The 16,693-nt window shown below is 41.1% G+C and overlaps 1 protein-coding gene across 3 annotated transcripts in view; it reads left to right on the top strand.

The window, feature by feature from the left end:
* aatkb (apoptosis-associated tyrosine kinase b) overlaps nt 1-15,718 on the top strand; it is a 69,355-nt gene extending 53,637 nt beyond the window's left edge. For all 3 annotated transcript variants that reach the window (XM_026177844.1, XM_026177846.1, XM_026177845.1), the window contains 11 exons: nt 1,716-1,795; nt 2,466-2,584; nt 3,863-3,950; nt 4,895-5,028; nt 6,788-6,872; nt 7,197-7,318; nt 7,826-7,975; nt 8,693-12,221; nt 12,330-12,453; nt 12,585-12,791; nt 13,315-15,718. In XM_026177844.1, coding sequence (XP_026033629.1) covers nt 1,716-1,795; nt 2,466-2,584; nt 3,863-3,950; nt 4,895-5,028; nt 6,788-6,872; nt 7,197-7,318; nt 7,826-7,975; nt 8,693-12,221; nt 12,330-12,453; nt 12,585-12,791; nt 13,315-13,343 — 4,667 coding nt within the window. In that variant the 3' untranslated portion in view covers nt 13,344-15,718. The remainder of the gene's footprint in view (nt 1-1,715; nt 1,796-2,465; nt 2,585-3,862; nt 3,951-4,894; nt 5,029-6,787; nt 6,873-7,196; nt 7,319-7,825; nt 7,976-8,692; nt 12,222-12,329; nt 12,454-12,584; nt 12,792-13,314) is intronic.
* The last annotated feature ends 975 nt before the right edge of the window (nt 15,719-16,693 follow it).

Raw genomic sequence — 16,693 nt, 5'->3', positions numbered from 1 at the left:
CACCACAAAGATCGGTCTGTCTGCCTCTACGCCCAGAATCCAAGTTCCATCGTGGGAGACACAGAGTGAAAGAAAGAGATAGATGGTGAGGGGAGAGAGGAGGGGATGCTACCCTCAGTCTGTTTCATTCGGTGGAGCTGGGACAGGATGGGGCGGTTGGGCATGTTCAGCAAGCAGGAAGGACGCGGGTCATCGGGGGATGCTGAGAGCGATGCACCGGTGAGCTGGAGGACCGCCACACAGACCGGTGACAGAGACGGCTCGGTAGAGAATAACACTTAGGGGCAGAGTTTGCTTTGTCTGGGCAACAATGGGCAGCATCCACTGGCATGTGCGGATGTTTAGCTTTAGAGGCGGTTAACAGCAATCGACTGAACAGAGGATGGACCCTTCAGTGGCTACTTAACAACCTGGATCTGGTGCGTTGCGTCATATCATTTCTTCATGTTGTACATATTAGTCTTTTGGTATATGTTTCAGGTTTAAGTCCAGTCATTATAATAGAAAGTAGTAAAACCAGGAAATCTTTTATTATTAAAGAATAATCCATTTCATCTGTATTATGATGAAACAGGCAGAGAGAATAAAAAAGATCAAGAAATGTGATCGTGGTAAGATAAAAGATCTCTTTTTGTTCTTTGGGAAATTGTCCCAGGCTCAGAGGAGCTCTCGCATAGATGTTTTAGAGAGGTTAATAAACTTATGATGAACTAATAAAACAATAAAATGCATTAAAGTGGGGTAAACTATTAAAAAAAGAAAAAACAGGAACCCCAGCAAATGCAGATGTTTTTTTGAACTTGCAGATGTTAAGAAATGTTTAAATTAAGAACATTTTATTCAGTGCTTCCAGGTGTAAGACGTCTTTCAGAAGCTTTTAAATACTACTTTAATTAAATATTAATATTTTTTAAGTTGAAAACCTTTTTAAAAAGGCATTCAAGTGTAAGACGTGCACTCTTCTTCTATTTATAATTGTTTAATGAACACTTAAACTTTTTTCGGCATTTGGTTTCCCTCCATTTTCATATAGTCGATAAGCACTCCTTCTGTCCGAGCCCCGTTTGAGTGGTGAAATCCATCAGTGCCATCATGATTTTGTTGCGTGATAATGGAACATTAAATGTTTACATTGCATTACATTCTAATGATAATGTACTTTTGATCCAATATATCGTATGTACTGTCCAGTGAAGAAGAACCGATTGTATTTTTGGAAATGATTTGTGTTTAGTGGATTTTACTTTACTTGACCCATCTGACTGACAAATACATATAACATTAAGATTATTAGTTTTAGTATGTTTAGTGTGTCAAAATTATGTAAACTGCACACATGGAATATGCATGTGCAGTTGAAATGGGGGAGTTGAAACTTTAATGTGTGTACAAATAATTTATGCCACTTACAGGTGGATTCATTTTACATATCAGTGACAATCTTGTTTTTTTAGTTAAAGAAATTAAATGTTACCACTGACACCAACTTTCCACAAGGACAGCTGCAATTCATCACTTGTACTTTCATTTTTTCTCAATGAGCGCGGTTTAAATAGTTTAAATCATTGACGATAACGCAAAGAAATTTGTAGAAAATGGACAAAAACATGCAAAATGTTTAGTGCTGTGAGTGACCATGACTTCAGTTCAAAGGCTTTTGATTGACACTCACCAATCTCTGTTACATCTTTTCTCTTTTTCTCTGTCTTATTCAGTCCAACTCCTGAAATCAACAGATCTCAGCCGCCACAGTCTTCTCTACCTGAAAGAGATTGGGAATGGCTGGTTTGGGAAGGTGAGCCCACTTCAGAAACCTCAATCTTCATAAAAACCTGCTGCTAATTTCAAATCTGTCGCTCCCTGCCGGGTAGATGAAACGCAGCATCGTTGAGACTCACATCATGGCTGTTAGTCTTTGCTGTGATCCCGGCTCCTGCTCGGAGCGGGAGTCGGTTAAAAATGTCCGACACGCTGCGTTACCTGAAATGTCTGAGTGTGTAATGCCAGCCCGATCCTCTCGCCTTTGATGTCAGCTTGTTCCCAAAGTGATAGACTTAGGCCTTGAGAACAAATTTTACGCTGCTAAATTTTCAAAGTAATAGCCCTCCTTGCAGCCTAAACCTTCTGGTGTGTTAACATGTTTTTACAACCAGATAACATGTTGTTGTCATTCTCTCTCGTTTCCCCCTTCTGCTTCTTTGTCTGCTTCTCCTCCTTTTCTTATTCATACTGTTCACTCATGAATATTCATCCACCCTCCTCATCCTTGTGCACCGTCACTGGGTATGTCCATCTGTTTGTGCGTATTATCTGCACTGCTGAACTCCCGCATGCCTGCTTCATCTCGTTTTGTCTGTCTTTGTGTAATGGTACTCCCATTGCATGTTTAATGTGTTTGCTTATGTGAACGTGGCCATCCTGTCTGTGTGCCTTCCCCTGTATGCATTTGTCTCTACTTGTTTCAGGTTCTTCTGGGGGAGGTGAACGCAGGCCTGAACACCACCCAAGTGGTGGTCAAGGAACTCAAAGCCAGTGCCAGCGTACAGGACCAGATGCACTTCCTGGAAGAAGCACAGCCTTACCGGTACACCTTCACCTCCCTCACATGTGTCTGTAGTTTATTCTTACATGGACAATTTAAGCAGTACATGTAAAATCTACAGTCTAAAAGTACTGATTGAAAGGGCAGAAGTAGTGCTTACATATGTCCAGTCTACATTTTAATAAAGTCTCCTTAACTGAAGCTGGATCAGGTAAACCTGAGCCACCCCTGAGCCCTGAGCATCTCTCATGTCTTTGTCATTTTTGTGTCCTCTGTCCTGACGTTTTAGTCCATTTTTGTTTGTCGTTTGCTCCTGGTTTCTCTCAATTCTCTTTCTTGTCACCCTTCCGGGTGTTTGAGGCAGACATCTGCAAATGTTTTATGTTCAAAACTTGAGATAAACTTATAAAATACTGACGGGTCAGCTTCCCAGGATCTATGAAACTTGCTTTTACTTGCTTTTCTGTAACTTTTATGTATAGCATCATGCTTTTGTTTTCCAATCACAATCAGTCAAATATTTTAGTTAAAACTAAGGATGCATGTCTTTAAATATACTTAATAAATACTGTAATATATAATTATTCATCCTAATAATTAATCCTTTATTTATCCCTGCAGAGGGATTCAGGCATTATCTGGGCAAATTATACTTTATACTTCCTTGGGAATACAAATGCAATGTAAAGCCAATACAATAACTCTGTCATAAACTCTTCTTTTAAAAATTTTATACTTTTTCCATTTTTGTTGGAAAAAAAAATCAGACTGAGGTCACGGTGTTTATATTCTAACGTGTTGCTGTTATTTTGCCCCTTTGTCGTTAACATAGGTTAAAATCTTCTCAGCGGCAATAACAGTAACACATACAAGCTTGTAAAAGTATAATAATGACAGACCTCTCGGTGGATTGCATTAAAGTTGTTAAAGGTGATCGGTGCATAGAGAGTATCATAAGAATAATAAGTTAGAATAAATGTATGCCTGGTACATGTGCAAGAATAAAATGCAGATCAAGGTTAAAATCGAATCAGAGTAAAAGAAAAAACACTTTAAATGTACTTTAAGGTTAAATGGAAAAAATAAAAGCAGAGTATGAAGAATGAAAAATAAATGATATTACCACAAAACAGTACTTGTTAAATTAAGATGGATGGTGTCTCAGCGTGGTTGTCTAATATTTTCTTGAATACTCAAATATATCAACCATATCTCAATACCAAAAGTATTTATACCCATGTAATACTAAAACATATACTCGTGTTTAAAGGTGATACATAATATGTGCATGCTGAGATCCTGTTCTCTTCTGCTCTCCAGTGCCCTCCAGCATCCTGCTCTGCTGCAGTGTCTGGCCCAGTGCACTGAGATCACTCCCTACCTGCTGGTGCTGGAGTTTTGTCCACTGGTGAGTATTCAAAGCCATGAGACAGGTGCACAGAGACACTCTTTAAATCATTGTATGAAAAAAAAATATACAATACCAAATCTCAACTGGGGATTTTATTTTGACGATCCCAGTTTAATTTAAAGGGTTTAATATTTTAATAAAATCACCGTGTTTAACATTAGTTTATTAATGTCCTTGACAACTTTTTTGACTGTTGACTTTAATCCAAATTCTGTAGTACTTCAACTGATTGAAAGCATTTTAGTAATTTGTCATTGTAGAATGTTATATTAACTGTCTAATAAAATCCTTCTTGGCAGCTGCTGTAAGTATTTGGCAGACAAGCTTAAAGTGAGTCAATTTACACTTGTGCCACTCCAACCACTTCCCAGAATCCTTCACCGTGATTGGTTTAGTAGATTACACACAGATATTTATAGTGAATAATAGTAAAACCAAGAGCCTCCTGCCACTTCTCATCTTTTATTTTTATTCCCACTGTAGGTTAAGTGCAGGTGGGTAGTTCCTCTTATAAGGCGAGGTCGAGTGTGGAAATGTTAGCAAAAGCTAAACCAAAAACATCCCATTCAGATCTAACTTAGAGGAAACTTTGCAATTATTAGCATCAAACTTGTTATTTATTATGTAGACTCCAAACAGTCTAAAGCTTTAAGACAAACTAGAATGAAGACTGCCAAGAAGATGATATTTAGTCCAAAGAGAAGCTTAATTCACTCAGATGGCCGGATTTCTCGGCTCATCCCTAAAATCTCTAATTATCCATTTCCATAAAGAAAAGTGAAGACAACAAATTTGCTAGTTCGTCTGGTCTTCTCCTGTGCAATGTTCCGGTTTCTGACACCAATCAAAGTTTACATGACTGGACAAAGACGACGCAGTAAAATAGTAAGACTGCCCTCCAGTGGTCATACAGATGTTTTATAGCTCTCTTTCATGTGCAGGGGGATGTGAAGGGTTACCTCAGAAGCTGCAGAACCTCTGAAACCATGAGCCCAGAGCCCCTGATTCTTCAAAGGATGGCCTGTGACATTTCCTCAGGCCTCCTGCACCTGCACAAACACAACTTCACGCACAGGTAAAGAGTCGTTTCAGACTTAAGCCTGAGAAATCCGACTGCTGTCACTGATGCTGTTCAGTCAAGCAGGCAGTCTCTGTTTACCTCTGTTTACCCTATAAATAACACAATTATTCTATATCATCAGTCCTCTTTTAGCTGAAGCAGTTAGTTTTTTGTATGCCTCAGTTCTGCCCCAGCACAGGCCCCGACTCACCTTCAGTCTGATCTTAACCAGAGACTTTCAAAATGCAGACCAAAAGGTGTGACTCTCGTAAATGCCTGTATTTTTTAAATATTTTAAAACGGTCCAGACTGCTATGACTTTATTTCCAAATCGTCAACGTATTGTGTTAGAAAGACATCGGCTAGGACTAGCTCTCGTACATATTTCTAAAACGAATTTTTACCAGAAGGTGGTCAAAGTTATTAATTTGTATTTACCCTGGTGGCCTGGAAAAGAGAACTTCTTTGGGAAATGCAGAAGTTAGAAGAGCAGTCGCACATGTTCAAAAACATTTCTACCCGTTGGTGAAATGCTGCCAAAAAGTTTTGAAAGCTTGCAGAGAATATTTGCACAAAGTGACCCGACTACCACTCTTTTGGTGTCCAACAGATACTCAGGTTTTTGCCCTGATAACGATCATTAATTTAAGAGTCACCATCTGACTCATCTGGTTTCTTGGATAGTAGAATTAAAGGACGCCTTTGATTTTAGCCATAAGGTTATCGTCTCTGTGATCTACAGCAGTGAGCCTGTATATCATAACTTACTGTTCTTCAATACTGATAACAGATTTCAGTCATTGCTGTTCAGTGAGAACACCGGATGGCTTTACTAACAGACAAGATGCAGTCATCTAATGCGGTTTATTTGTAGAGTATTACTGCTGAAGCCTCCAAACTACCTCACACGTGTCCATTCATTTAAATCGGTTAACGTTCAGTGAATGCTTAACCCAAGCTTGATCTGCTTTCAGTTGAATGAATCAAAAGCCCTCCTCAAACATGTCCTTCAAACTTCTTGAAAATCCAGCTTTATTAACCGTTTTTCATATTTGTGTGTGTGTGTGTTATTTTTCTGTCTGCTGTGCTCTATTCAAAAAGATTTTTTTATTTATTTCAATGAAATTTTTCTACTAAGTATTACAGATATCTCGCTCTGAATTTGAGATTAGCCTTTTGCCTCTCGGTCGCTTCCTGAAACAATATCCTGGTGCTGCCTGAGTGCTCCCTAAAGACTCCAGCATCAGTGATTTTGTTGCAGGCGGTGATCCCTCCTCTCCAGGACTCCAGTTTTTGTATTTTTTCCAATAATTTATTGTTATTTTATCTAGTTTTCATTTCACTTCATACTCAAAAAAAGAAAAAGTTGTATTCCTACAACAGTACACCTGGTTTTATCATCAAAACATACTTAAAGTATTCAAGTCATGACTTTAAATCATGGTGGATAAGTTTACCTATAATAGTATAGATTCATATTTCAAATGCAAAATAAGAAGTACCTGAAGCTTTAAATGACATAAACAATACAAGTAATTACTCTTGTCCTGTTGGGCACTTACGGCAAGGCATTTCCTGTATATCTTATTTCATTTTAGTAAAATTTACTTAATTTGTTTTGTTTATTTTTAGCCTACTGTGAAAACACAGGACTAAATGCTGTTGTTTGCAGGACTTCTAAGCATTTTTGTACATTGATAAAAATGTTCTAGTCTTGTTGTTTTGTGTTTGCTAATGTTAGAGAGACATAACAGCTGTTTACCCCCCTCTCCAGTGACCTGGCTTTAAGAAACTGCTTGTTGACGGCTGATGTCTCAGTGAAGATCGGAGATTATGGTCTGGCCCACACAAAGTACAAGGTACACAACCAGTGTGTTAAATGTGAAAAAGATCAGCAAACAACAAACTGGTCCTGTTGCTCTTTGTAAAGTTTGAAAATATATTCTGTATTCATCACTAGCAGGCAACAAAAAAGCAAGCTCGTTATATAAATAGTCAGTTCCCAAATGGTTCTAAGTTTACATTAATCACAGTCGAGTGAATTTCTGCAGGGTTATAAGAACGTTCTTTTCACTTTTTAGCATTATATCAGAAAAGGCTAAATTGTCCAGCAGGTCATTTAGTTTGAATTTGTTTTTTGTCATATTTCTGCAACTTAACAATTTACCTGACCCTCGTTTCAGGACGATTACTATGTGACATCAGACCAGATGTACGTGCCCCTGCGCTGGATCGCTCCAGAGCTGGTGGACGAGGTGCACGGAAACCTGCTGGTGGCAGACCAGACCAAACACAGCAACATCTGGTATCTGATCAATACAAATGATCTTTTGTATTTTGTGAGGACGATCGCTGACATCATGTATAGCCCTTAACCATCATTTTAAATACTGTACCAAGTTACCTAAAACAATCCTTAAGTTAGCTCCAAACTTACTGAGGATGTCACCAGCGTGTCGTCACTCCCAGAAGTCTAAAACAAAATGATTATATTGCATTCTGTTGAATAAGATTTAAATTTTGAAGTTTTAGGCCAAATATATATTATGATAATATTATTGTAATTCTCTATTACTTTTTGAACAGTTTGTAAGACGTGAAATCGCCAGCCCTAACTCCATGGATATAAGTTATAAAGAATGAAACGCACAGGAGCTTTTATAATATTAATACACTAACAAACGCTTATATAGTTGTAAGTTTTTAACAGTAGATAAAAGGATGGACGTTACTGCAGGATTATAAGAAATGTATACATGAAATGTACATGAAGTCACTAATAAGATATATTTAATCTTGTCCTGTGTCTCAGGTCTCTTGGGGTGACTATGTGGGAGCTGTTCGAGCTGGGAAACCAGCCCTACAGACACTATTCTGACAGACAAGTGCTGACCTACGCTGTTAGGGAGCAGCAGCTGCGACTGCCCAAACCGCTGCTCAAAGTACCCCTCGCTGAACGCTGGTGAGTCACACATAAATGCAGCAAAAATGGTAAATGGCCTGTATTTGTATAGCACTTTTCTAGTCCCTAAGGACCTCAAAGCGCTTTGCACAACCTGTCATTCACACACTGGTGATGGCAGCTACATTGTAGCCACAGCCACCCTGGGGCGCACTGACAGAGGCGAGGCTGCCGGACACTGGCGCCACCGGGCCCTCTGACCACCACCAGTAGGCAACGGGTGAAGTGTCTTGCCCAAGGACACAACGACCGAGACTGTCCAAGCCGGGGCTCGAACCGGCAACCTTCCGATTACAAGGCGAACGCCCAACTCTTGAGCCACGATCGCCCCACAAAACACAACACATAAAGCAACACAATTAAATCCCTTTCAGGAGGAGGTTTAATGAACTTCCAATTGTTATTCTTTTGTTGTTGCACTATTCTTGGACTCTGTTGCTGTAGCCTTGTATGATTCACAGTTCACAATGAACATCGCAGTAACTTTTTACTTCCATACTGGGCTTTGGTGCAGCTCCATGCCTCAGTTATGGCACGTGTATATATTGATTTTTTGGTTTGGATTATGTTGCATATTAGATTTTGCAATATTATTTTCTGATTTTACGTATTTGAGTTTTTTATATATTTAATTACTTCATTATCACCCACCTACTTTCATTTAATTTTAATTAAACTTTTCTTTCTTTCTTTGTGCCTTGTGTTTTGGGTCTACAGGTATGAGGTGATGCAGTTCTGCTGGCTGCAGCCTGATCAGAGGCCAACCGCAGAGGAAGTTCACTTGCTGCTCAGCTACCTATGTGCCAAGGGGGCCAGCGAGGCCGAAGAGGACTTTGAGAGACGCTGGAACTCCCTGCGTCCCAATACTGGATTCAACAGTCAGCGTGGTGCCTCAGCGATGTCACGGGACCACCCCTCATCAACCACCTCATCTTTCCCACTCTTAGAACCATTTTCTACTGGTGATGGCTACCACTCAGAGTCTGGAGATGACATACTAACAGTCACTGAAACTAGCCACGGCCTGAACTTTGAGTACAAGTGGGAGCAAGCCAGGGCAGACCAGTCATACAGAGCCCCAGACACGTCTAGTACCTTAGGTCAGGTAAACCATCATTGTCAGGAAGCATTTTACCCACCTGGAGGCATTGTGGGAGGCTGTCCCATGGAAAGCCTGAGCCATGGAGTTTCTCCTTCCTACTATCAACCTAAACATCTACACGCTCCAGGTGTACTTCCTGTCCTCAGTGCCCATAGCCCCTCAGTAAACAGTGAATACTACATTCGCATTGAGGAACCAGTAGACTGTAACATTGATCCAGACTACACCATGGTCTCATACAGCCCAGACTACCAGGGCAGCAGTGGGAGCTTCCTGACTGGGAGCGCAGACTCGGGTGAGTGCATGGCCTGCCCATCACAGGCTAAAACTATGGGTCCTTATTGGTCAGCTGACATCCATAAATCTGACATGTATGACTCTAATGACTCAAGTCCCGCCATCTCCCTGACAATGGAACCCCTTTTAGGTCAAGTGTCAGATAACAGCCCCCTACGACCCTGGGAGTCTAGTCACTATGTGTCCTATAAAGATCGAGATGGGGGCTATTATTTTGACCACTCACCACCTTTGGGAATAGATCACTATCTGATCGGAGGTGAGCTCTCCAGAGAGCATCATCAGGAAAGCTGGGGCTCAAGAAGCCTGCGTCAGGCTTTGGGGGAGTTGGAGAACCCACTAGTGATATCCCATTCTATAAACAGTCCATCTCAGCAGGCTTACAGAGACACATACCTGGACACAAGTCAGATGTCCATTATAGGAAAGAATGTCACTGGAGGTTATTATGACATGATGGGTTCCCTGAGGAAGACTATGCCCAGCCACACAAGACACAACAGTAACTCTGTCAGTATAAACATGGAGACTCAGGGGGCTCTCTTCATCGGACACAGAGACAGTGACTCAGAAGAGGAAGATGAGGACATATTTGTTGAGAGACACACGTGCAATACTTGGCCTTCGAAGCACCGCCACAGCAGTGCCGGTCACCAGAGACGGGCAAGCCATAGTTGCCGACAGGACACCTACGCCGATTTCCATTATACAATGCCGAGTACAGACATCGAGGACTCCTGGCCAGAAGGACACAGCCTGGCCTTTCACTCTCTACCCAAACCCATCGATTATCTTGAGCCACACCAGGTCAAAGATAATAGTGCCTGCCTTAGTTTGAGTAAACATCATGCTATGGTGCCCTCGGAAAACTGCAATGCCTACATTTACATGTGCCATGAAGGTGAGACTCAGGTGCCAACATCTGGAGAGTGCTGCCACTCGCACTTTGTTGACCCACTCACTGGCTTGCTTGTTCGAAACACAAGCTTTTGTCAGCTCTACAGTCACACTAACTACAGAGATAAAGTCATTGACATGCCAAGCAATGAAGAGATGATCAATTTATCACCAGCTCCAGGAGGTCCCATCGTGGCCAAATCTGTGGACTGTGGAGAACAGTATGTCGATCTTACAACTGATGATGTCCAAGCTAAAGAGAAGAGGGAGGACGTTATTAAGGAAATCATACAGAAACTGCCAGAGCCTAGAAAAGAAGAGGTGACTCTAACAATGACAAAAGCCACTCAAGCCACTCCACCTCCTGATGATAACACGCATGTGATGGTGGCGGTGACAGATCCACAGTCAGAGATGAGTCACACCAGTGACAGTGGTGTCGACCGTGAAGATTCCAATGTAAGCCTTGCTGACATACTCGACTGCAGTGACGATGACGAAGAGGAAGACATCACAGACGATATAACTGATGTTACTTCAGGCATCTTCGCTGATGAGTCCAGTGAGCTGAATGCTTCTCCCGCCTTCAAGTTGCTACAAAAGCAGGTAGGAACACCCGATTCCATGGATTCCATGGATCTGCCGTCTGCAGCTGGGTCTTGTGAAGGCTCCAGCCCTGCGTCATCCCACCCTTCCAGCTCACCTAAAGCTATGGACAGCGGCTATGACACCGAAAATAATGAGAGCCCCGAGTTTGTTCCCAAAGAACCTCATGAACCTCGTGAACAACCTTTAGGAAAACCTGCTCTTGATGCCAGCCTGGAGGAGGAAGAAGTCCTGGAGGAAGAGGGAATTGAACCTAAAGTGGTGCCCACAGAGGGTGAGTCATCGATGGGTGAAGATTTGGCACTAGAAGCATCACAGGCAGATGACCAAATTCTGTTACCCTTGAGCGATAAGACGCCATACAGAGACTCTGCCTACTTTTCAGACTATGAGAATGAAAAGCAGACTCGGCATGAGGGAGAGGAACTCCAGATGGGGAAAACAGATGAGCAAAACATTGCAAAAGAACCAAACATGCAGGAAAAGAAAGCTGCAAAAAGGAAAAATGATAGAGAGGAAGAACTAAAGGATGTTGTAGTGAACAAGGACATAAAACTTGAAACGAAACAAACAGTAACAGACACAACAGAATTCTCTCCTGCACCAGAGATTGAGGAGTACTTGACAGAGGACTGTTGCGAAGATGAGACTTTAGGACTTCCTCCAGAGCCTTCTGATACTGAGGGAGGACTGGATGAATGGCCATCACAGGAAGAGAGCTCATCCTTGGGAGACTGGGCAGCTGAGGTGGTGGGGGCCATGGAAGAAGCTCTTGGTGCCCTGAATGGAGATTGTGCCACCAACGTAAATTTAGATAAGGAGGAAGCAGATGACATAAAAGACTCTGCTCAAACTTCAGAAACTTCAGAGGAGGCAGCAACCGAGATGGTTCAGAACCGGCCATCAGGCATATGCAGTGAAATGAAACACACCTTACCCAAAGATGAGGTAGCTTTGCAACAAACCTCAAACACCAGACGATTTTCCTCTTCCTCCCCTCCACCTCCATCCACCCCACCGCCTCCGCTCCGTGCAACAGAGGGCAGAGCATCTCCGGCCGACGGGGAGGAGGCCGACGAGGAGGACGGCGATACCGATGACAGCGACGAGTCGGACGAGGAGCTGCAAAGCTACAATATGCAGGAACAGAGCGGAGGGGAAGAGAGTGAGGAAGAGTGCCACCCAGTGCCTATTGTGGTGAGCGACAACAGCGAGGCCCATAAACTGCGAAGCCTGCTCAAGATGCCAGCATTGCTCACTGAGGAGAACCTGGAGGAGGAGCTCGAACACAAGAAGAAAACAGTGTCTTTTTTTGACGATGTTACCGTGTATCTGTTTGACCAGGTGAGTGTCAAAGAGGGAAGTTTAGCCTTAATATTGGCTCTATTAATGGCACATCAATAATGTTTATTCTGGTCCACTCACTGACTCTTTTAATATCACAACTGCTAGGAAAGCCCAACTAAAGAGCTCGCCGAGCATGGCTTTCCTTTAGGAGCAGAAGGTTCTCGAACCAAACCCCAAGAAAGGGTTAATGCCTCAGATGACTCTTCAGACGGGAACATTTCGGAGGAGAGTATGTATTATTCTTTTACTTTCAAATGTGCAAATGTGAATATGATTACACACAATGTATTAGCACACTGAAGACTTTCTCATGTTAAGATATCAAACTATTACTTCCTCCCCTTTGCTGTTTTCACTCAGGTGCGGGTTTTGAGTGGGAAGATGACTTCCCCCTACTCCCACTGCCAACATCCTCAGCCGCATCTGAATCCCCTCCACCCCGTTCCATCACCACAACCCCAGACACTAAACCAGCCGTGCAGTATTCCCGCTTTACCGTCTCTCCCTCCAGCGTTTCCCGGTTCTCCATCACTCACATCTCAGACTCTGATATGGAATCTGCAGGAGGTAGGTCACTTCTGCAAACTCACGAGAAACTCATATTTTTAACAATGGATATACATATCTAATTTTGCCTCTGTAAACTATCACAGCGAATTTTAAAATCAATCATCATGTGGACTTTCAGCTTTATTTCAATAGGTTTTATGAAAACGTTGCAGTAAACGTGTTGATATGAAGGTTTTACACTCTGTATTTTTTCTTCCCAGAGATGTCAGATGGAAACTGGCTAGTAGCTGCATCTTATGAGATCACAGTTTTTGTGCATGATCGCTGACAAATAAAGAATAAAACTAAAATGCATCTTTCTGCTGTGTTAGACTTAAACCCAGTCTGGGAACCTGGCCCATTAAAGATGCAATTGTTGGCTGCAGCATATTGCCAAAAGCTGAATTGCCATAATAATGAGAAAATACACTCTTGCCAAATGTCTTTGATATGTGCCAATGTTTTGGGGATAAAGATGCCCAGTGGCCTGTAAAAATGGGTGATGTACATTAATCCTTTCTGTCTCATTGTGTTTCTGCAGGAAGCAGTGAAGATGGAGACAAAGAATAAGAAGCTGTGGATATTTACTGCCTCTTTGTGACAACAACTCGGTCTACTAGCATGACTACTGATTTCATTTTTAACGTCAGGTTTTAGAAACACAAGACAGTGCCTCTTACCGCCTGTGGACACTTTTGAAAGGTCCGTCTCACCACCATGTAGGTCTGGCCTAAGCTGTTTAGAATACTGAAAAGAGAATTGTTAATATATAATATTTCAAGAATATTAATATATACGGTATGTATGATGAGTTTAAGGAACCAGGGGGAACTTGTATGTTGAATCTACATATTTTTTTGGGATTAAAGAAACAATGTGGAAGGACAGACCTTTGAAAAGCGTTACATTTGCCACATCTTTCACTTTCTAATTCGTCATGGGGAGCATTCATAAGAGTGTGGAGCCACCTGGACTTTAAAGAAAGAGGACTGTTAAACTGTTGCTGAGTAAAAGACACAATGTCAACTTTCTGACTTTTCAACAAAGGATCAGCACTTTGAACAAGACTGTACAGCTCCGCAGACTTTATACTTTTTAGGAAATGGTTTTACCTGTATTAATAATGAATATCAAAAAGAATCTTTAAAGTATCGCAAGTAATATAATGTCAGTATTTGGGATCATTCAGAGACGTGCTCGTGTGAAAGATGGAAGCGCAGGGGATCCTAATGGCTGTCTGCTTACAGGATGTTTTCTGTTTTTTGAGGAAACAGCTGAGCAACCTTGACAACCTAATAATTATTTGTGACTTTTTTCATTGTCACATCAGGACCGCGACTGTACTGTTTTACACAAACATCACTCAATTTACCAAACTGGGCGCCAGCACCACAATCGCAGCCAACTCCTCTTTACTGTAAGCATCAGACACAACATTGTGACTATAATGGGAAGAAGTACAGAGGTCATTTCAGGCTGAAGTCTTATGAAAGTTTCTTATAATATAGCAATGCATGGTTTCACATTTACAAGAATTTACGGCTAAGAAACAAAAGGAAAGTGTTTTTATTTTTAAGGCAGGTACACAGGTCATTAAAACTGACATCGACTGAACCTAACAGTGATGTAAGCCAGTAGGGGTGGGCAATATAATGTAATATTTTATCATGATGTGCGTGTACTGGATCTTCAGCTCAAAAATATAGACAAAATGTCTGTTTTGGTTAACCAGCAGATGCCTGACAAATCAAGGCACTTCATCACATTGATGCAAAGATACTGTTAATCCAACATAGCTAGAGAGCAGTAATACTCACTGACATGCGAGAAGATGTAGTGCAGCCTACGGAGGTACTGAAGGCATACCCTCCAAATAAATATCTGTCTCCAAAGAAAGGCATGGTAGAGTGGAAAAACCACAACGCTGTCAAACCTGTCACAATGGTTCTCAAAAGACTCCAAGGCAGAACTGCCAGGAATGCCACATTGGTGGAAAAGCAGTAAGAGATACCGCGGTAGAAACATTTTTTCATTGGTGTGTACCATCATATTGCCCATCCCTGCACGCTAACATCTCAAGTTACCCAACAACATTTAAATACTGTCCGGTTTTTGTCTGCACTGAGGTTTGTCTGAACAAATGTGATTTTTGTGTTTGTAAATCAGCACATTATAGATCCAGTATTTCTCTGTTTCTGACCATTTACCCATCATGTTATGTTTGGAACAACTTGTTTGGAGCAGATTTGTACAATAATTCTAGGATTAGAAGTTGAACTGTTGGACTTTTTTCAGACTAACAGGAAAAGACTGTTCAAAATCATTATCACACAAAACGAATCCCTTTGAGCCTCATTGTTGTTAAGTGAGACTCTAATTTATAATAAGCCTAACTGGTCTGATCAGCTTGTTGAAAGGCCACAGAGGGCTGATGTCATGATGATAAGAAAATGCTGTCATGCTTTGCTCTGTTTGTAAAACTGTGAGAAAGACTGATGGGTTGGTGTGTTTGCTGGATGGAAAAGTTTGATTCCACCTTTGAAAGATGCTCGGTGATCAACATGTAGTGTCTTAAATGTTTGTTTGCCTTCCAAGGCTTTAATATTCTGTAACAGTTTAGCATAGAAACATCTAGATGGCTGTCCGTAATATTTTTGTATCTCAACAAAAATACTTTTTAGAGTATTGCTGTACTGTATCTGTGAGGGAGGGAAGGTTTAAAAAATCTCTTATGTTTATTGTTGCCAAAGAGATGCTGTGTATGTTTTCACCCCATTGTGAGGACAGACAGGAAGCTCACTGGCCTTGAACCAAAGGCACAAACGTGCAGGAGAAGCTTTGGTTGAGATACTGTCATAATGTGTGCCCCAACAATGACCTGGTCACATCGTTACTTTCTGTACCTTCTATCAATTACAAATAAAATCTGGTTTACACATGTTAAATATATTGGCCATTTTTTTACGTGTTTTTAAATCAATTAATTTATTTACACATGTAGACTCTAAAATCTTACAGAGTTGTTAAAGAGTTCAGATGTAAAATTTAAAGAGTCCTTAGATTCATTTTGGACAACCAACAAATACTGAAGAACTCTGATATTAAATATAAGTTTTTAAAACTTCATTTTTAAATCCATGTATAAAACAAAACAGTCTCTCATCTTCGTTGTCTGTGTTAAAAGGTGCAATGGGAACCATTTTTGCACTCAAAACCTATTAAGCCACCAAATTCCAGTCACATGGTGTGTAAAGTCTTCTATAGTATAAACGTACCGCATATTATATCAACTTAACAGGAATGTAAAAATACAGAAGATTGATATGTTTTCAGGTTGCTTGTGAACTTCCTCGGGCACAGGAAACATTGTATTTTACCCAAACAAACTTTTCAGATAATCGATGTTATTTTTTCAAAACATTTTAGCATTATAGTTCTCTTACAGGACTTCAATTTGGGCAATTTTTTACAGTAAGTAAAAATTCAATATAAGCTGGGTTAGAAGAAAGGCAGAGGATCAGGTAGAAGGGTCACGAAGGCAAGCCAATATATGAAGAAACTTCTTGGTGAGTGTCAAATCCAACACCCATTTCCATTTGTCCTTAAACTCACAGGAAGACGATCTGAAACTAAACTCTGTGTTTTTCCATAAAGAATTTTATATTTCAAACAAGTGGATTCCTTTAGGACACAGGTGTCAAAATCCAGGCCTCGAGGGCCGGTGTCCTGCAGGTTTTAGATGTGTCCTTGATCCAAAACAGCTGATTTAAATGGCTAAATTACATCCTCAACATGTCTTGAAGTTCTCCAGAAACCTGGTAATGAACTAATCATGTGATTCAGGTGTGTTGACCCAGGGTGAGATCTAAAGCCTGCAGGACACCGGCCCTCGAGGCCTGGAGTTCGACACTCCTGCTTTA

This window comes from Astatotilapia calliptera, chromosome 8 (genome assembly GCF_900246225.1).
Source record: "Astatotilapia calliptera chromosome 8, fAstCal1.2, whole genome shotgun sequence".
In the NCBI taxonomy this organism is placed as follows: domain Eukaryota; kingdom Metazoa; phylum Chordata; class Actinopteri; order Cichliformes; family Cichlidae; genus Astatotilapia; species Astatotilapia calliptera.
The sequence above is the reverse complement of the archived record's forward strand: the minus strand, read 5'-3'. Positions and strand labels throughout refer to the sequence as shown.